The 22,045-nt window shown below is 39.4% G+C and overlaps 1 protein-coding gene across 1 annotated transcript in view; it reads right to left on the bottom strand.

Moving 5' to 3' along the window:
• The window catches only part of LOC118823500 (latent-transforming growth factor beta-binding protein 2-like), a 153,142-nt gene that overhangs the window by 83,919 nt on the left and 47,178 nt on the right, over positions 1–22,045 (bottom strand). The window contains exons 4-6 of the mRNA XM_036593176.1: positions 11,231–11,451; positions 7,435–7,605; positions 1,711–1,914 (exon numbers count right to left, since the gene is read on the bottom strand). Of these exons, the coding sequence (XP_036449069.1) occupies positions 1,711–1,914; positions 7,435–7,605; positions 11,231–11,451 (596 nt within the window). The remainder of the gene's footprint in view (positions 1–1,710; positions 1,915–7,434; positions 7,606–11,230; positions 11,452–22,045) is intronic.

Raw genomic sequence — 22,045 nt, 5'->3', positions numbered from 1 at the left:
TGTCTCAAACTACTTTAATACATGAGTATTTGCTAGTCAGGTTGGTATTTGTTACTCACTTTAGTATCAGAAACCTCTTTATTAAAATCACAAAAATTCTAGTGTAAAATTAAATCCATCAGCAAAGGCCTTCAGATAGAGCAATTACTGTTGATATATGGAAGATAAAAATAAATAAATTGCAGCTACTTTAATTAGATTCAGTTGTGAGACATCCACATCACCTTGCCTCAGAGGTGCAAACTCCATCACTTTCCATGTGGCTACTGAAGCTAAAAGAGCAAAGATGTTTCAGAAATCACATGTGGAAGCACTTTAAGTTATCTGACATTAAAAATCTAATCTGCAATAAGGAAATTCAAATTTTTGTGTATCATGGAAGCATAACAAGTTTACTGAATCATCTCAAATATGTAAGTATAGTGATGCTTCTCCATACCCCTCCATCTCCCTGTACCCAATCCACACTACCTCCAACTGAGCTCCATCAAGTATTTGCTTAGGGAGGGAGCATCAGTTTTTTTTCTAATTTCTTTTCTAATTAACCAGTTTTAAGATCTGTTTATTTCGACAAAATCACAATCAGGTTTTCACACCATCAGTCTCCTCCACACCAAGTTAGTACAGCACAGGAGCTGCTCTGCAAATACCGCACCAACAAAATCACCACATTTTGGTAAATTACCGTCATAAATGTAGTTTAGAATGCTATAGAAAGTGGGAGTGTGTGATTGGACTGGAACACTTCAGAGTTTACGCTTCACTTGTGCATAAGTTAAAAAAAGCTTGCATTTTGATAGACATTAGACAATAAATAGCACAACCAGTGTGAACATTGATTAGAATGAAAGTATGTTTGTCAGACAGATGACTAAAATGCTTCAAACGTTACTGTTTTTGAGCTAATTTAGTTATATTATTTTTAAATGTATGCAATGTAAATTACAGATTTTGTTAATGTTTATGTATATAATGTGGATGCAAAATAAAAAAAACTGCCAAGATCAGAATTTGAATTTGGCAGATTTGTATTGCAATTCCATGATGTGAATAATCTGAGGTAATTTAAATGCACTGATGCTGTATTTGAATGCTGTTATGCAAAGCTCACTGTACTAAATAGCCAGTTGCCTATTACTTTCAATGTAGCATGGTAGCACTATTCATATTATTTAAATAAACAATTGATATTTTTTTTACAAAATAAAAATGCTATTATGGCCCATTAAAAAGCAAATAATCCATATTGTAATTATTTATATTGAAAGTATTGGAAACTTGCTAGTGTGTTTCATGGATTCATTTAGCCATTACAGTGTGAGCTTCTAAAACTATACAAAAAAAGACAAAAATGAATTAATGATTAAGGCATAAAGAAATTAGCTTAGGAATTGGAATCATCCATACAAATTCCCTTGTATATAAGTACATTTAAACAGCCAATTGGAAATTGACAATCATACAGTAACTTTAGACTTTTTGGAGTTAAAAAGGTACAAGCAAGAAACAGTGTGCACATTCCACATCTTGCAGGACAAATAAACCAAACAAACCAAATAGAAACAAAAGCACATTACTGGACAGCAAGTCAACATTCACATTCCAGCAGCCTCCTGCTCCCTTTACCTCTCCTTCTCTGTTGACCAGAGGGTTTTATACAGTGGTTTGACCTGTACTACAATAGTATAGTGTTAAAAGTACTGTCTTTACCTTGCTGGTTGGACAGAGGCAGGGTATACATGGACTGGGAGGAGCCGTTCTGCGCTCCGTTGCTATTGGCCCTTCTGCTGGGGGTGGGTTTGCTGGGAGTGGGCGCTGGAAGGTGACAGAACTTCCCCGTGGAGTTTGAGGGACACCAACACTCATTCTGCCCAATACAGCGTCCTCCATTCAAACAGGGAAGCTGACAGAAGACTAGAGGACAAAAGGAAAGAAAGAAAAGTAAGACAAACAATCTCATATTCTGATACAAAATAGTGCAAACATGGAAAAGGTGGTCCAACTGTAACTTATAACTCACACATTCATAACCTGAAAACAGAATGGCACCAAACCAGAAGAACATCACTTTTAATTGGACTGATTTATGTATCCCCATACCAAATTGAGTCACAACAAATAGGCACAAGCAGGGGGCAAAGTAATGAGGCTTTCTGGGGGCAGCAAAGCTCCTGAAGTGGGCTGCTGTGCGTATACGGCAACATCCTTCATTCATGAGCACAGCTCCTGTTCAGGAAAGGATTTACGAAGTCTCAAATTCGCCCTCAGGGGAAGCACACCAAGATGGTCCTCATATTAGTGAGCAGACATTACTGGGCTGACCTCTGCTTCCTTCAACTAATAATGCCTTCCTGAGCACCACTAATAACTTCCTGTATGCCAATGAACAGACGGATTCAATGCGAAAACCACTGAACTCAGGCAAACCGAGCAAATGTGCAGGGTGTTCACAAGGTCAAAAGAAACTGATATTGCACTTTGGTGTAACCTAACTGGCTGTTAATGTGAATACTATGACACTAGACAGAACTACAAAGAACTATGGACATTTTGTCACACTAAGATCACTTCCAAGTTTCTTGTGCAATGCTAACATATGGCCACCAACACAGCAAGAACACTGATCCATTTCAGTCTACAAGCCAGGCCTTCATCTCCCCTTGAGTAGAGCAGGTAAGAGAAAGCTCTGAAAGATCACAGTCCTGACAGTGCCTTTGTGTAGGCTGAGATTTATGCACTGCAATCATACACTTATGGAGAGCAACAATGGAATGATACAACAGCTGGAGTTTGACAGAGAGTTTTGCCGGCCCTTTAATTCTCCTTATCTTTTTGGCAGGAGAGCCCAATGCCCCACATACCTGCGACCAGGGGCGTAAAAACACCCCAAACTGAACCTGCTTGCGGTCAGACTTCAAAGAGTTGCAATGAAAAATACCTAGGCAGCTTGGGCAATAAAAGGCAGAGGCTTTTGTAGTCACATAACAGTGAAAATACTTCTGCATTGACCTCAGGAAGGCACACCTTCTCATCTCTTTAAAAGCACTGTTTGAACAGTATTGGGAAAACAGGGATGCAGAAATGAAAGACAGAGAAATGGAAGAAAGAAAGAAAAGATTTCCTGTCTCTATCTTTATTTATCTGAAAAAGTTTGTACATGGAAACTGTGACACTGTTATGAGAAGCAAAGAGAACAAGTGAGAGAGGGAGAGAGAAGAGAAGAGAACCTGAGAGAAGAGAAGAGAAGAGAAGAGAAGAGAAGAGAAGAGAAGAGAAGAGAAGAGAAGAAACAGAGAGAAGAGAAGAGAGGAGGTAAGAAGAGAAGAGAAAAGAAACAGAAGAGAAGAGAAGAGAAGAGGAGAGAAGAGAAACTGAGAGAAGAGAAACAAGAGAAGAGCAGAGAAGAGAAACTGAGAGAAGAGAAAAGAGAGAAGAGAAAGAGAGAGAGGAGAAACAGAGAGAAGAGCAGAGAAGAGAAACTGAGAGAAGAGAAACAGAGAGAAGAGCAGAGAAGAGAAACAGAGAGAGGAGAAACAGAGAGAAGAGCAGAGAAGAGAAACTAAGAGAAGAGAAGAGAAGAAACAGAGAGAAGAGAAGAGAGGAGGTAAGAAGAGAAGAGAAAAGAAACAGAGAAGAGAAGAGAAGAGAAGAGAAGAGAAACTGAGAGAAGAGAAGAGAAGAGAGAGAGAGAGAGAGAGGAGAGAGAGAGAGAGAGAGAGAGCACCATAATGATTACAGACTGGCCAAAGTATCAAAGAGCGTAATTAATGCAGCCTCACTAACGGTCCCAGCATGGGGCAGGAACTATTCTGCGACATGAATTCCGGCACTCTGTCTCAGCCTCTTACCTTCTCCAACAGAGTAACCACACACAAACATGCTGGTTTGTGTCTTTTTTTCTGTGTGTGTGTGTGTGTGTGTGTGTGTTTGTGTGTGACCTACACACTCACTCACAGCCCCTCTAGTTCACTGTCTCTCATCCCATTAACTGTCACCAGATTTCACTGCTCATCTCCAAACAGACCCAGCTAAAGTAGGGCACGTCTAAATTTAGGAGTACAGTAACTGTTAAACACGGAGGAACTGGGGAAGCTATGCAGCCTGGAAGTCTGAACATAACTCATGCATGAGATAAGTGTTTACCTGCCACCTCACACCTCTAATGGAACACCAACAACATCAAACACGCTGCACGAGTGAACAATTTCCGTCTTTTACAGGCTTTTAATGATCCGAGATCACGTCGGTAAGGAAACAGGAATAAAAACACAATGTACTTCTCTTACGTTGCTCAAACGCCGTTAGGCGCCAGGAATGCATTTTTGCACACACAACACTGCCAAGACACTGTGTGTGTTTGGAGTACCCCGACATGTTCCAAACAGCTATTAATGTGAGTATAAATCTGAAAAACAACCTGTTTATACATTTGTAATTCAAGCAAATGCATTACATCTCCATGAATAATATGGACACACACAATGTGTGTGGTTAGAAAATGCATGTCAAAGACACATTTTAAACATTTCTGTCAGTAAAAGATTAATTCAATTTAGGGTTCAACCGCAATAAAGCACGGTCATTACTGCAGAGAAAAAGATCATTTCTTCTTGCAATAAGATAAATCATCAGCTGAATATGCTTCCAACTACCATGATTATATAGAGATTTTAGCATTTCTCATACTTTAAAGGGCTTATATAAAGAAAAAGTTAACTTTATTCAAATAAAAGAGTTTGGCATGTTAGTTTCAAAACATACCATTAGCTTCCCAAATCCTTACAGTTCATATATGGAAATTAAACTATAAAAACAGCCTATTTGATATACATTGAATGTGTGATGTCACAAAGAACACATATATTTACCCATTCAGCCTGGAGCAGTTTAGCTTTGCCCATTCATGTTGAAGTTATAAGGAGTGTTTCAACCTGGACCACTTTTTGAACGAGGCACAACATAGTGCAGCCAATCAGAACAGAGGTCGTTTACATATAATCAGTCTTAAAGGAACAGTAACAAAAACAGCCTGTTTACTTCTAAGGGATAAATAAAGGATGGCAATTGGTCAAGTAAACATGAAATATGACTGCTTGTGGTACATAAAGCTACACATACATTAAAAGACTTATATGTCCAAAAATAAATAAATAAATGAATTTGAAGGAAAATTTAGGATATGACCCCTTTAAGGCAAATTGCCTCTGGTAATGATATGTAATATGTGATTTAAAATGGCATGAAACAAAAATCTACAGAAATAATTTCAGCCCCAGATCTGTACGCAGTTAATGAAACATGGGCAAGTTCAAACAGAAGCGCACCTTCACCACTGGACAGATTTGGGATGGCGCCAAGCTTTCCACTGGTGTTAATTGATCTCTTGTGTCTAAAATATGCTTCATTAACCACACACAGGTCCACTGGGGTAGTGTATGCTGTCCCTGTGTGGCAGCCCCCCATCCCCCAGCATTGTTCCCCTCTCCTCAGGCCCTCCAAGCTAGCTTCGGGATAAACCATGTGGATAATAGTGGCTTTAGAGTAATCCGTGTAAAACCTCGCTCCTTTTCTCTCTCTTCTCCCCACTCTTTCTCTCCTGGGGAGCACTTTAAATGGTTAACAGTCAGGTTCAAAGTGAGGTGTAAACCGCACACACACGGGGCAAAGCAGAGGGAGCGTGGGACAAGCACACCCACGTGTGTGGCTTAACCATATCCCGCCACCACTACATTCCCTATTTACAGCCACAGAGCTCTTTTACTACCTTTCGTTTCATCCTGTTCTCTATTAAATGCTGAACTGAGAGAAATCCCCACTTCTCTGGATTTCAATGTTTCGTTTCAGTGCATCTCAAAAGAGAGAAAGTTTTCAGGAAAAGTAAAGAAGCTCTGTGTTTAACTGAACATAGAATCAGCTACATGGCTGCTTTTCTCCTTGGCATTCCTTTACTTCTTAATACGGAATGGAGAGAATTGTCCACTTCTCTGAACGTCAGTGTTTCAATATCTCCTTGAGTGCATCTCAACAGAGAGAAAGAACACTTCAGGAAAACAAAACAAAACTGTGCTGAATTACATAAGACTCTATCCAGAAACACTGACTCAGAAACACAGACACAGTGAGACAATCAGGGACAAATTCCCACCCGATGATTCTTCTCAGACCCCCTGTAAGAAGTTCAAACATCTCTGGTTTGTTTGCTTATTACTGCTATTATTATTATTATTGATAAAATAACACTGTGTTGTTATCCGTGTTTATTTATATGGTTGCTATTATTGCTGTTATTAACTCCATTACTACTTTTACCTCTACTGATGTTGTCCTGGGCTTTAAAGGGCCCATATCCCACATTTTTCTGGGCTTTAAAGGGCCCATATCCCACATATTTCTGGGCTTTAAAGGGCCCATATCCTACACTTTTCTGGGCTTTAAAGGGCCCATATTCTACATTTTTTGCAATTTATTTCTTCCACAAAAGTCCACTTACAATGTCTTAATTTATTTTGACATGACTATTTTCCAACCTCTATTTATACTTTAGAATTAGATAGGCTTTTCTGGTGTTGTATTTTTAAGAATTATATTTGTGAATAATCTCTGTTCTGATTGGCTGCTCTGTATTGTGCCTCATTTAAAAAGCAGCAGAAACATTCCTAACTTCAGTCTGAATGGGTGAGGCTAAACTGCTGTAGTCTGAATAGGTAGATTTATGTAAATAAATGTTTTTTTTGTGACATCACAAAAACAATTAATTCAAAAAGAGACTGTTAATTCAAAAAACTGTACATTTTGATGCTTTAACTACTTAAGTGGCCAGGGCCCATCAGCTATTTAAGGGGCCCAAAGTTTTACTACACTTCTAAGAACAGCTCAGCTGGTTTGCATTGTAGTCTGTGTAGTTACTGAATAATAAGCCTTAGGATGTAATTTAGAATGTGATTTTGAGGGGTTAAGATTTATGCACTACATCACAGTATTTTAAAAAAGTGAGGAAACTTATATTGTCTTCCATGATATGGGCCCTTTATACTGTACCGTGCTTTGGCAACATCATACTCAATACAGTTGTGCCAGTAAAGAATTGAAAGTTAGAATTAAATTGAGAGAGAGAGAGAAAGAGAGAGAGAGAGAGAGAGAGAGACAGAGAGCAGAGAGAGAGAGACATACAGATAGACAGACACAGAAAGGGAAAGAGAGAGAGAAAGAGAAAGATTTGCTTGCTTATTATTGTAATTACTGTTTGTGGTACCATTGTTATTATCATGACTATTACTATTATCATTACGGTTACATTTACTCAGTGTGTTCAACAAAGCTTTTAACTTCACAATGTTTTGGAATCATTGTATTTGATGCTGTCACACCACTAAAGCTATGTTGAATTGAACTGAGACAGACAGAGAAGAGAGAGGAGAGAGAGAAAGCACTTACAGAGTCTGAAGCCCTGGCTTTTGGGTTCTGGGCCTTGGCTCTCGCTGTATATAGTAGTTTTATCTCCACGTTCGCAGCTGTTGTAGCAGCGCCCCCCATTACAGGTCCTCCGACACACCATGGGGGTGAAGACGATCTTGATGCGGTCCACGCCGGCCGTCAGGTTGGCTCCTGGATACAGCAGATCAGAGAGACAGTGAGAGAAGAAAAGCTGAACGCAAAGGAGACAGAAGTACAGCTGCTGCATCTTCACCACTAACACACTCCCTTCGTCCGGGCACTGAGAGAACGGAGGTTTATAACAGTGGACTTGCGTATGCGTGTAAATGTGTGTGTGTGTAGACCAGCGCCTGGATAGTGGCACGGTGCAGCTGGTGGAAGGATGTGTCACTGCGAAAAACTCTCCAGAGGAGGAGAGAGGCCAGTTAAAAGCTTGGGCCCAGCTCCAGGAGACTTTATCATGAGGATAAGGCGTTTATATGTGTGTGTGTGGTGAGTTGGGTGTGTATGAGAGCTTGAATGTGTGTGTGTGTGTGCTTGTGTATCTGTTTGCGGTTGGAAGGGAAGCTGTGTGTAATGGTGGGAACAGGTTCAACTCCTGTTGCCTTGTAAATGAGGGAAAAAACCAAAACAGAGCACTCATGTTTATGAGGATCAAACAGCCAACAAAGCATCAGTGTAATATGACTTTTAGAGTGTTGGTAGGTACATTAGGTCCTGACCAGTATGAACGCTTTGTGGCTGATGCAGATTTTACAGGCATAATTCCAGTAACAGATCATTTCAGCTGATATATTTTAGCTTTTAATGTTATACTCTGATGGTTAACTGTCAAACTTCTTAAACTCAAATAAACAGTAGTTTAATGCTGCCACTGGACTCCGGAGCAGTGAAAACGTATTCTGTGGAGTGACTAAACTGGCAGTCTGATGGACGAATCTGGGTTTGGCGAAATACTAGGAGAACATTACTTGCCTGACTGCATTGTGGCTACTGTAAAGTTTGGTAGAAGAGGGATAAAGCTATGTGGTTGTTTTTCAGGGGTTGGCCTAGACCCCTTAGTTCCAGTGAAGGGAAATGCTTCAGCAAATCAAGACATTTTGGACAACTGTATGCTTCTAACTTTGTGGGAACAGTTTGGGGAAGAACCTTTTCTGTTCCAGAAAGACTGAGCCCCAGTGCACATAAAGGCTTGGCTGAGTGAGTTTGATGTGGACCAACTTGACTGGCCTGCACAGATCCCTGACCTCAACCCCATCTAACACCTATGGGATATTATAAAAGCTCCTGTAGGTGTAATGTGTAGGTGTCCTAATACCTTTGTCCATAGTGTGTAATATAATTACTAGTCATATACAAAAGTTTGGGCACCCCTGGTCAAATTAGATTTTTTGTTGATGAACTGAAACATCTGCACACGTTAAGGCACAATTACTGTTTATTTGCTGAAATCAACATACTGAAAAAAACAAAAAACACAAAATGTGGCCTGTGCAAAAGTGGGATCACAATTATTTTTTTTTACAATATGCTGGACTTAAACAGAAATACTGCACTAAAATATGCAGAAAAAATGCCAGTTCAAGTTTGTTCCCTGTAGAGGATGTGCTAACTTATTTTCACTTACTGGGGATTTTCAAATTTTTGCATCCAACTGTACACATCTGTTGATATATCCGTCGGGCTCTGTTGTCCATATAAAGTCATTCTGGGTTTTTTTTTTTTGGTAACAAGTTTGATTAGCATTGATTTATTTCTTTGGATGCCGTTTATCACTTTACTCAAATGTCTTTATGTTGAAGCCGATGAAAAGCAAGCTAAAGTACAAAGGTGTGGTTTAAAACATGTCAAATAATTCCAGATTTGTTTAGTTCAACTCCTGATGTCTTGTATAATAATATAATGTATGTTATGTGAGGAGCAAAGTGGAAAAAAAATCATCCCTACAATATGATTTTTGGGGTGCTCTCCGTTCGCAGTCTTTCTTTTCTTATTTCCTTTAGTAACACATTAAATTAGTGTGGATTTATTTCTTTAAATAGCATTTATCAATTTATTCAAATTGCACAAAACTTGCAACTCTTATGTTGAAGAGACTGGTCTGATGGAGAAGCTCTGAAGCTAAAGTACAGAGATATGCCTGAAAACATGCCATATTGTTCCAGGTTTGTGCAGTTGTGCAGCTCATCCCTGTAAGATGATTGTTGAGGTGTTGTATGATATTGTTCACTTGTAGTCTTTCTTCTCTTCTTTTCATAACAAGATCAAGGGGCATGAATTTTTTCGCCTAAAATGGCAATTATCACTTTACATAAATTACAGGAAATTTCCCAGCTCTGATGCCGAAGAGAGCTGAGTGAAAAGGAGGTTTTGAAGCCAGAGTACAAAGATATGGCTCAGAACATGTTATACTGTTCCAGGTTTGCGTGTCTTCGGAGTTTAGTCAGGGATAGGGAACCAGGCCTTAAGGCATTAAGAGTAATATATCAAACGGATGGTGCTTCTATGACAGAAATCAAAAAGAAGCAGCTTGAAGGCATGCCATTTCTTTCCCTCAGACTAATGTTTCACTCAGAGACAAGTACAAAGCTTTTTGCGACAGTTTCAGTTGCGTTAAGCCTGTGTGTTACACACAGAGTTGGTGAAAAAGGCTGACTGCACAGTTTCTAAGCTGTATGCATGGTAAAATGCAAGTTCTCTTCCTTACACGTGCAAGTGAGGGATGGCTGTGCATAACATGGGTGTGGCTGACTACATATTATACTTAATTTACTAAAAATTGAGCAACTCAGGGCAGCCAGTTTTGTGTAGATGTTCCTCTGTCTATTGAAAACAGACATAAATTTGCGTGTCTCAAAAGACATGTTGTTGAGAGATTTCCTTTAACACAGGGAGCAGGCACATCAGATGGAGGTACCTGAGTAAAATAACACTTCTGCAGAATGCTTTTGGGGTAATTTATTAACCCTGCTATCTCTTCATCACTGAACTTTCATTTTGTCCTTTGTTTTGAGCTTGCTGGCAGCTCCATTATTTCACTGAGCCTTTTAACCCCTTAAAATCCCAGAGTTATTACGTACTAAAGCTTATAATTCAGTAACTAAAGGGACTTCAATGCAAACTGGTTGAGATATTCTTAGGTTATAACAGTGTGCAATAAAACATCGAGGCTGGCCATTCGAGGGGTTAGCCTCTGAGCCTCACAAGTGAGTAGTTAGTGAGTGGGGCTGCGCACACTTTGCATGGTAACCTGCAGTCTTAGTACACTGAATGTTCCGATTCAGATGCATTTTGGGCACATGCAGTTATGCCAAGGCACAAACATCAGGCCTAGAGTGTGTTTGATTTTGTGTATTTTGAGGACAAATATTTCTGATTTTGTAGGAATGTCAAAGAAAAAGAGATGGTCCTGATTGTATGAGTTGTTTACAAAGCTATGTTTCATTTTTTTAAACTTGTTTAAAGGCAAAACAAAGGCCATATTAAGCTTAGGTTTAGATTAGGTTTAGAAAATTTGGTAAGAACCATACAAAAGAAAAGGGCAAGAAACTCAGCATGTGTATTTGTGAGTGTGTTCAAATGATCTTGAGTGAGCGATAAATGGGTACTTGTTCATGACTCTGTTTATGTGTTTATGCCTGTGTTTATGTGCCTGTTTACGTGCGCATTTCCCCAGAGACATATCAGTGCTCCATCTATCAACTAACAAGAGTATCTGCTGTACCCAAACACAGTTCACTTCCATGGATACGACCCCTAGTGATGGCAAATGTGAGAGAATAGCTGGGGTTATAACCTGCTGCAGACACGGAGTTGCTGTGGGTATCATGTAGCTGACCGCTGGAGGATGATCGGTGCTGAGTGTGTGAGTATCCACGGCTGCTGTGTCCATTTCCATTGCCGCTGGGCAGAGCATTGGAGGTGATAGGTCCGGAGGACGAAGGGTAACGCTTCACAGTCCTAGACGTTCCGGTCTGCTGGGGCGAAATGTCTGGTGAGCCGCGTCTGACCTGCGTTCTGAGAAAAGGAACACATGGGAGCTGGAGGTCAGGCTGGAGTTTAGCTTCATCACTAATCATATGGTTAAAAAAAAGGACGTACAAATCAAAGGCAACAAGTGCTTGGTAAATATTCACACTGGTTAGTGCTGAAGCTGTAATTTTCCACACTTCTTAATGGAATATTACTGCAAAGACATAATAATCTGTTCCATTTAATTGCTGAGAGATACTTGGTACATTCTTTGTTGCTGGCCATTCTTTTCCATTATAAATCATGAAAGGAAGGAACTTTCCCTGACCATACAGTTCAAAAGATACACCATCATTCACTTATCCTTCCACATTCACAGTGAAGGCAACTGCCTCAACATAGAGAGAGAGAGGGAGAGAGAGAGAGAGAGAGAGAGAGAGAGAGAATGCATGGAAAGATACACTTCATCTTAGGTCATAGCATTAGCTAATGGATCCTATAGATCAGATCCCATGATTTGGACATAATTTTGACTAATTGAATCAAGAGCCATCTCTCCACCTCACTAAGGCCCTTTCTTGTGATTCACTAAACATCTGGAGCGTGTCAGAGACACGCGAGCTGGACTAATTAATCGAAGATTTCTGTTTAATATTTACACCATTCCATAGCATAATAACAGTCATTGCTGATTAGCAGAAAATAAAGCATGAGATGACTGAGCTAGTTAGCACTTGCTTTCCACTGTAGCTAATCACAGCTACAGCAGGAGAATGAAGAACAAATCGGCAAGAAGCCAGAATCACTCTATATAAGGCTTTACAGTCTAAATCTTGGCCTCTGCAATCAGCTAATCACAAAAGGTTGTAATTATGTTTTCTGTTTAATTGTATTCTGGCTGCATCATCATCAAAAAATGTAGGTACATGAACACTGCTGTTACAAATTACAGGAGTTGTTGTTGTACTGGCTAAATGAATGGCGTATGAGTACAGTAAATTATAGGTGTGCATACAACTTGACAGATCATAGACCTTCCGCATTGAGAGCAGTGTGACTATGTACTGAAACAATGCACTAATAACTCTTACCAGTAAAAAGTAATCTATAGTAATCACAGCTCATTAAAACAAGGAAGGAAATTTGTTGAAAAAACTGGCAGGCAAAAGCATTGAATAATATATTTCTAAAGCAATACTTGAATATTTGGTAACACTTCACTGTATAGCAGTGTTAAAAACTACATGACACCTACATAAGCCCTTCACGAAAACTGACAAAGACCTACTTAAACATTTATAATGGCTTATTCTAATAGGCAACCTTTCACATAAAGGTTGCTTTTGCCAGCTTTGATGTCAAGTTGATGTAACATCTACATCAGGTGACATAGTTGTGTCATGACACTATTTCATCCCCACTTTCTGGGGTGAAATGATATAGACTTTGTAGCCCGGTGTATGTCACAGAGACATAATGCTGATTATATGAAATAGCTTGCCAAGTCAGACTGATTGAAGCCTGCACTGTGGCACTGTATAAAATAAGTTTCATTTCACCATTTATAACATTTAAGCTTTTTTACATCATCAGCATTATGTGATTATTACAAAGCCTGCAAAGTCATTTCACCCAAAAAAGTGCCATGACACAACCAAAGGTGTAACATCAACTTGACATTAAGATTGATAAATAGTCTTTATGAAAAATGACAGCTATTGAAATACACCTTTATAAGTGTTGTCATGAAGGATTTATGTAGATGTCATGTAGCCTTATGAACACTGCCCTATAGCAGTGTTATCGAACATTTTTAAACAGTTTATCACAAGATGACATAATGTTTTATCAAGTAAATGGCATTGCAGTGACATAAAGGATCTTAAACTAAAGTGATGGACACTTGTTCTGTTACTACACTGTAATGAAGGATCATTCCCAGGTTTTTAAGGCAGAAGCCTAGTAAAGAATGCCATATATCAGCATTAAAACTTCTATATTAAAGTACAAATGTACATTTTCTGTTCTGCAACAGCTAACTCTTGCCACATATTTTTTATCAAAATAATATCACATAATAGCTCTAATAACTCATTAAAGTACATTTTTGAAACTTAAAAAGTTAAATTTTTTTTTACTTTGGTACTTAAGTAGAAAAGCAGACAGGAACCTTTTACCAAGGGGATTCTATTACTACTGAAGTACAGGATTTTTGGCAACTTCGGTGATCACTGGCATAAGCTGTTTATAAATGTTCAACATTTATGCATGTGTTATGTAGCAAGCCTTCAAAAAAAGTGTTACCAAACAGAATTTGCACTGCTGCCAAATTTTTGTAATTGCCAAGTTAAATCTTGAAGCCGTTAATACAGCAAGCAAATCAAATGTAAATGTAATTCATTTATTCACTGTGTAATAAAATATGTCATGATATCATATGTATATATAATAATAATTATATGCAACTATAATGTAATTATATTTGGATTACAGCAAAGTCAAAGTAATAACTCTCAACGTCTATGGGAGTTAAGGGAGTTAAAAATATGTTTAATGTGATTTAAGAGATGTCTTCTCTGCGAGATATTGCTTTGAAAAGTTGCCGATGGCCCAAAAAGATTAATATCAAACTATGGAGAGTATCAAAAATGTATGTTTTGTGTATCAAGGTCACTTAAGAGAAGTTTTTGACCTCACCGCACAGAGCAGACAGTAGGATCAAAGGTGTGGGCTACAGGTAGAACATGGACAGGGCCTTCATTTGCCTGCATTACGTGGGTACCAGACAAAAAACTCTATTATTATCCATCAGATTACATGCTTTAACAAAGTCTTACAGAATTCCTCCGAACACGTACCCTAACAGTCTCACACACAAACACAATTTCTGTTTTAACTGAATAGTTTGAGGCAAGTCTCAGCATGTCCCTGTATTCTGAGTCCAGGCTACATTCTTACTGCCAGTGTAACAGGGCCAACAATGAAAAGCAAGACAGAAAAAACAACACTTGATAATGGTTTGTCATGCCATCCTTCAACGAGGCCAAAAACCCTACACCTAGCAGACAGCTGTTGACCCAGTTCCCAGCTGCTAGATGCACCAGCCACATTCTTTACAGGGAAGACGATGGAGCAAAACAATGTGGTGTTATCAGTCTTCGTACTGGCAGAGGTCTAGCAGCCTGAGCCCCTCCTGCCAGCCTTTTTTTCCACTGGCTTTGTGAGAGACACCTGGCTGATCTCGCTCTGCCCCACCAGATGTCTCGCCTTGCAATCTCGATCCATTTCCTCTCAGTATGAGGTCACCATTGCCCTCACTATATTTGGATGGAGAGGCCTCATTTTCTTTGTTTGATGTCATCATTATGACTTCAAGGCTCACTGCACTAAGGTGGGAGGAATCCCCTTGGATGCTTCGGGTGAACAACAGGCGATCCGAAAAGACCGAGGCCAAGATTACATCTATGGAAACCTGCTGGGGAGCAGGAAAAATGCTTTTAAGGGTCAAATAATGGCAGACGCAGCTAATCAAATCTGGATCTGAAAACATATATATGCGTGGTCATGATGTGGGGGAGTGATTTTGTGAAAAATGATTAAATTAGTGGAAAGATTTATTTAATTTGCCTCTCGTGCTCTCTGTGTATATCCAGTTTTCTGCTCAAAAAAGATAAATGATTAAATAAATAATGATGGCTTTTTTCTTTGTTGACTCTGTAGTGCGTAACTGAAGAAGAGGGAATTGTACAACACAATTCTAACTGTTCTAAATGAGAACAACAGCTCCAACAGGTCATTACTAAGAGTAATCACATACACCCTAGACATCAATGGTCCCTTGGACAACAAAAAGAGCATGACGAGAGCCGTGCGACCTCCAAGTCATGTTTTCTGGGATCCCAACAGACAAATCCAATTACATAAGGGGGTAAGCAAAACTTTGTAGAGTGTGTTTAAAGAGCACATGGTTTCAAATTATCGGTCACATTTGCTCAGTGAACTCAGCTAAGATAAAGCCCAAACACTATTACTGTTCAAATGATTAAAGCATTCTCCCTGCTATGGATTTTGCAACGCCTTGCTGTTGTTGATGGGCTTTATGTGGTTAAGGCCTAGGACCACACTTCAGACAACTCTAAACAGTCCCTACAGAGATACAGGCAGGCACAAATTAAAGCAAATGTATACAAAGCTGATTATCGGATGCATTTGATTATGTAGTCAGTGTAGTTGTTGTAGAGCAAAGAGCAAATTAACATCAAATAGCAACACAATGCTGACCTTTGCTGTAGCAAGATCTTTAGTCACAGAAGGCGGCAGAGAAAAATGTGTAATTATATACACCGATCAGGCATAACATAATGACCACCTCCTTGTTTCTACGCTCATTGTCCATTTTATCAGCTCCACTTACTATATAGGTGCACTTTATAGTTCTACAATTACAGACTGTAGTCCATCTGTTTCTCTGCATACTTTGTTAGTCCCCTTTTACCCTGTTCTTCAGTGGTCAGGACCCCCTGGACCCTCACAGAGCAGGTACTATTTGGGTGGTGGATCATTCTCAGCACTGCAGTAACACTGACATGGTGGTGGTGTGTTAGTGTGTGTTGTGCTGGTACGAGTGGATCAGACACAGCAGTGCTGCTGGAGTTTTTAAACCCTTTGTCCACTCACTGTCTGCTCTATGAGACACACCTGCTTTGTTGGTCCACCCCATAGATGTAAAGCCAGAGACGATAGCTCATTTCTTGTACAGTATGAGCTAATCATCCTCTAGTCCTTCATCAGTGGTCACAGGACGCTGCCCACAGGACGCTGTTGGCTGGATATTTTTGGTTGGTGGACTATTCTCAGTCCAGCAGTGAGACTGAGGTGTTTAAAAACTCCAGCAGCACTGCTGTGTCTGATCCACTCATACCAGCACAACACACACTAACACACCACCACCATGTCAGTGTTACTGCAGTGCTGAGAATGATCCACCACCCAAATAGTACCTGCTCTGTGAGGGTCCATGGGGGTCCTGACCACTGAAGAACAGGGTAAAAGGGGGCTAACAAAGTATGCAGAGAAACAGATGGACTACAGTCTCTAATTGTAGAACTACAAAGTGCACCTATATAGTAAGTGGAGCTGATAAAATGGAGAAACAAGGAGGTGGTCATACTGTTATGCCTGATCGGTGTATAATATACAATGTACAGTAAATAATGTATATAATGTAAATTGTACAATTTAGAAGGTCCAGATTATATCATCATCATAACAATATTTAAGAAGGCAGCAGACATCAGTGTGGTCAACAGCTCACTAAAAGATAGGGATGTCATGATCCAGGTTTTTTGCCCCGATCCGATCTGGATACTTTGTTGAGTATCATCCGATATTAATCCAATGTAATTGATGTATTTTCATAGATAATACAGCCACATAATTTAGGGAAGATATGCCAGGCTGATAGTTACTACTACAGTTAGTATTTGCAAATATGTCTTGATATGCCGGATATGTCTTGTTTTTGGCATGCTTTCTAAATGACCATTTTATGGTGTGTTTAATATTGGCTCATGATTAAATCTGACTGAACTACCTGATCTACCTGCCTGTTACTTTAAAATAATGTAGAGAAATCATGTCATTTTTTAAAGATTTATGGTGGTATACTCAATTATATATTTAGTGTTTTGGTGGGATGATTGTGTGAAATAACCATTTTTGAATGTCAGGAATATACTATGATTGCATATTTCTCTGATGGATACACAGTAGCTGCTCCTTTCTCTTGGTTTTAAATACGGTTTTTAACCAGACACAATGTGGCCGGTAAAGTCGAATGTTTTCAACAGGTCGCAACTGGTGGGAGTGTATTTTGTACATGTTTCTGGTGGCATCCTGCTTGCAATAAGTGGCAGAAAACAGACTCAAAGTGTACAGCTGCTGTCTCACATATTACATTTTCATTTTAATTTATATACCACAATATTTCATATTGACATGATCAACTTCTTATTATCCATTAGAATTAAACAGGCTGTTTCTGTTATTGTGTCTTTAAGACAGATGTGTAAATGTGTGGTATGTAAATGAGCTCTGTTTTGCCTGGATACCCTGCATTGCGCCTCACTGAAAAAGCAGTCTAGGCTGAAACACTCTACAACTTTAACATGTGCAGGGCTAAACTGCAGTAGGCTAAATAGGCAGGTGGATATATGTAAATGTGTTTTTTGTGACATCACAAAAACAATGAATTCAAAATGGCCTGCTTAGTGTCCATATAGGGACTGTATGGACTGGGGAATGGCATGTTTTGACACTTTAACAATGTTACATATTACATCAAACTTTTTTATTTAAAAAAAGGGAGGAAAATTCAGTTTTCCAAGATACAGGCTCTTTAACCCTTGTGTGGTGTTCGTGTTTTTGTTACCCGGGGTCGTGGTCTGGTGGACCCACCGCATTACTGTTTCTTAAATCAATACAGCCATAACAATTTATGTAAAAAATACCAGATGTTTAAAATATAATAAGTGGTCAGCGTAGGGTTGTACTTAAGCAGCTTTAGCCAGTCAGCAGCCTGTCCATGTTGTCCACCCTCACATACCCACACACATACACAAACACATACATACACAGACACACACACACTAACAGCAGGCCATCTAGGAGGAGAACAGAGTGAAGGGACACAGCATCTCCATACTTTTTTTCCTTGCAGGTTCACCCTCAACAACACGTGTAATATAACTGTGTAGGGGTGAACAGTGTGAAGTCATTAAAAATGTGTTATTTTATATGTTCTTCACAGAAAATGAGCAAAGGCCAAAGAAACTGAGGTTTAAATGATAATAAATCGCATCATTTTTTCTTTTGGTAAACATTGAAAACGGGCCCCACAGATGCAACACCACACAAGGGTTAAAACATGCCTGGAACAGCCTCAGTCCTGATCCTTTAGATCAGATTGGGACATCTAAAAGAATATTAAAGAGGGGAGTTAAAATTAGTAGACAGAACAAATCAGTTAAAGATATACTCAATGCTCCTTATTCTTTGCTGAGATATACAACATAGAACCATCTGAAAAACACTGTCCTGTCCACAGTCAAATATCACATGAAATTTAAGCCTATATGGACGATAACATCTTCATTTTCCCACACTTTTCAGGCTCTATAGGCATCTGCAGACTAGTTACAATGACACCATTATGAGGATTGTTCTTTCAGCAGCAAAGAAGCAGGGGAAAACTATGGCTGTGTGAGATCTGGATGTACTTGATCGTTTGCTCTGAGTGGTGAGACTCCCAGTGCAGTGGGTCTGCTTCTACTTTACAAAGTCAAAAACTCGCTGCAGCGAAATCAAAACTCTGTCATGCCCTCGAGGACCTTAAACATACAAGTCAGTTTGGGTTCAAAGCCATGGGACTGCACCTGATGGAGAAGAAGCAGTTCATGAGTGCAGCAATGCATCTGGCAGTGACAGAGTTAGTTTATCACCCCTGATGTATAGCATGTATAGCTACTAAATGAGTTTTACCAGGCCTGGGAAATAACTAATCATGTTAACTGCTCAGCGAAGGAAAACATCTCTGCTTGTTTGTGTTCCAGCGCACTTCTACATACTGCAGTTCTTTTGGCAAAGCGCTCTATTTCCCATACGATCTCAGCAGCATTCAGTCATGTGCACTGCATCTTTTCCAGAGGAGAAAAGGAGCACGTTTCTCCCCTCTGCTACCATTTAACGAACAGATTGGGTAAAACCAGGGCAATAAAATAGAACTTTATGAATATTGGATACTGGAAGGCATTCAAAAGCCAAAAAAAGAGATTCCACAAATATTTTCATGATGCTGACTTCCCGTAAAATAGGGGGCAAAAAATACTGAGTGACATGAGCCAAGCAAAATGGCTGGCATTCCATAGCTAAAGGGGGTGAAGGAGCGTTTCCGCTGTCACAGTGTGGATGTGGGCTTTGTTGGTCTGCCAGCCACTGGGTTTGGACAGGTGAGTAAAGAGCCATTACAACAGTTTCATTTCCATTCCTATAGTTCTGAATTCACTCATGTTTGCTTTTAGGAAACCGCAACCCTGTAGGTCCCATTGAACTACACTGGTGGCATAAGGGTGCAGAAATAAAACCACGGGCAGCTAAACACACTTGACCTAGTTTCTACAAAATAATTCACATGAGAGAATGAACATAAATTGTAATTGTTTTTGCTACATGACAACGCTCCGCCCCATACAGTGCACAGCTAGGGTTTGTTTCTTTACATGTCAAAAGATTTGCAATATCTCTTGTTACACCAGAGGGGAAGCCTCATGGTCTTATGATTTCTGGGAAAAATATATATGTCTGTAATTTTTAGTTCATTTTAATTTAATATTATCATCATGCTTGTTGTATGTAAACTAAAGTGTTATACTCATTTCATTTGGCTGAAAACAGAAAGATTCAATTCTTGCAATATCTTTTTTGCTGAGGCATCTAGATACAGCCAAGCAAGCTCTCCCATTGGTTAGGACATCAGGAGCTGAACTGAAGGCCTGCGATTAACCACTAACATAATCAGGAACTGAAAGTGGTCACCTGGTTTCACCTATCAGAGATCAGCTTCCCCTGACTACTTTTATTCTTCACCTGTTTTATCTATCATGTGTCTAGATCCAGTTAGTTTATAAGCCCGGGCTTTAGGCTAGGTTAGTTGTGAGGTATTGCTTCTTTTGTAGAGTGTTCTTTTCCATGTTCTGATCTACTTTTTGTATCTGACCCATTGATTGTATTTTCGACTCTCCCTTAAGCCTTGTGCCTTTTTTGGACTTTGGCTGCCTGGATTTATCTCTGTAATGTTTGTACATCGTTGGCTGGTTTCGGTTTTGACCTGCACCTGTCTTTCGACCTCAACTGTGGATTTTGGACAAACTAGTAAAGTCTCTTTTTCGCACTTTAACCACACATGTCTGACTAAGTCTAAGTCCGTTACTTAAGTCTGCTGTTAGAAATAGAAAACAGTGGCGGCTGTATGCGAGGGCTCTTCACTGAAATGTTATGTTAATGTTATGTTAATGTCTAGCTAGCAGAAATTAGGTGCTTTATTCCTTGTTTTTGATTTTAGTTTTGACATTTATGGCCTGAACTGAAGGTCTAGCGCTAATCGTCTCAGTTGGCTCCTTTCCATCACTAAATCACAAAATACTCTAACATGATGATGCCATTTAAGGCACAACACTGCATCTCTCATGTTTAAGTCAACATTAACATTTTATAGTATACATTTGTCCCTGTACATGGTCCAGAATAAACTGCACTGTTTAACTTGTAGCATTTCTGCTAAGAAAAATTAATCCACACTTCTGATTTATGAGTAGCATTAGCAAACATATCAGTCAACACGTTTCATTTTGTTTGGTTATGAGTCTTTGTTCTGCGGAGGACCAAGCATACAATACGACTTTAAGGTTTGCAGTGGTCTCTGAACATCAAAAGGTGGGCTCAGAGAAACTCTCATACTATGGCAAAGCCCATTTGTCATCCTGAGTTGTTTGGAAGTAGTGAACCCACATCTGATGTCCCAGTATTTGGCATCGGTCAGTTAATGCAGAAATAGCCTGATATGAGGAGTGTGTTTGGGGCTTGGAAATAGTCATTTGGCTATGCACTGACTGTCTAAACAAAGCTGTCTGACATCAGGCAGGACTCTCTGGCATTGCTTGCTTGGTCTGGGATTTAGCGCACAGCGCTCAAATTGCCAGCAACAAAGGAACAGTGAAAACGGCCCATGCCCGAGCCTTATATTTAGCAATGGACTGGAAATAACCTGAGAAGAGGGGCCTGCAGTGGCCAAAGCCCAGTTTAGAGCATTAGAACAATTCAGCACACAGTTCTGAGCACTCTGAGACACTTCATCAGGACAAGAAATAACCTGTAAAAAAAGGAAAAAAGAAAGATTTAACTATATTTACACAATATGCTTAATGTTCCTGTTCCCCTCTTAACGAACTGACGATTCATCCAAATGGCATTCAGAGCTCGGCATAATTAGCAGCAATCAAAAAGCTGGTTGGCAAATAGGCCAGTAAGTGGCGACTGATGGAGGTCAAGTGAAAATCCAAGTATGCTCAAAGATCTTGTAAAAAAAAAAAAATTCAAACCACAGCGCTCTTAATTTCAGAGCTAGTAACAGAACATGTAGATCATCAGACTAATTTGGAACAACAGCACTTTGGCAAATGGCATAATTGTTATTGAGCTTTGTGGCTTGTAGCTAAAACAGGGGGGACATTGTGCAAAATCTCTTTGCTTCCAAGGCAAAAAAAGGCTGTAAAAATTATACAACAGTCCCAACTGAGACATTTTAAGTGTGTTTAGACTAAAAATATTGAAGTTAATTGCTTGTTTATGAAAAAAGTAATATAAATACAAAAAGGAAAGATTACATAACGATGAAAATATCTGAGTGTTATATTACGACTTTTGTAGCAGATTTTGCAGAAATGCCTTCCGCCAGTTCATATTTTGCTTTTATTACTTTGAACTGAGTCATAATGTGTTTTCACAGTCCATTGGTCCTCTGCTAAAGGTCATTCGGCAACATTAAACAAATGATGGTGCTTTTGCTTTTAAAGTCCACCACAGT

The sequence above is a fragment of the Colossoma macropomum genome, unplaced genomic scaffold (genome assembly GCF_904425465.1).
Source record: "Colossoma macropomum unplaced genomic scaffold, Colossoma_macropomum, whole genome shotgun sequence".
Classification (NCBI taxonomy): domain Eukaryota; kingdom Metazoa; phylum Chordata; class Actinopteri; order Characiformes; family Serrasalmidae; genus Colossoma; species Colossoma macropomum.
This window is presented reverse-complemented; position numbering and strand designations above follow the sequence as displayed.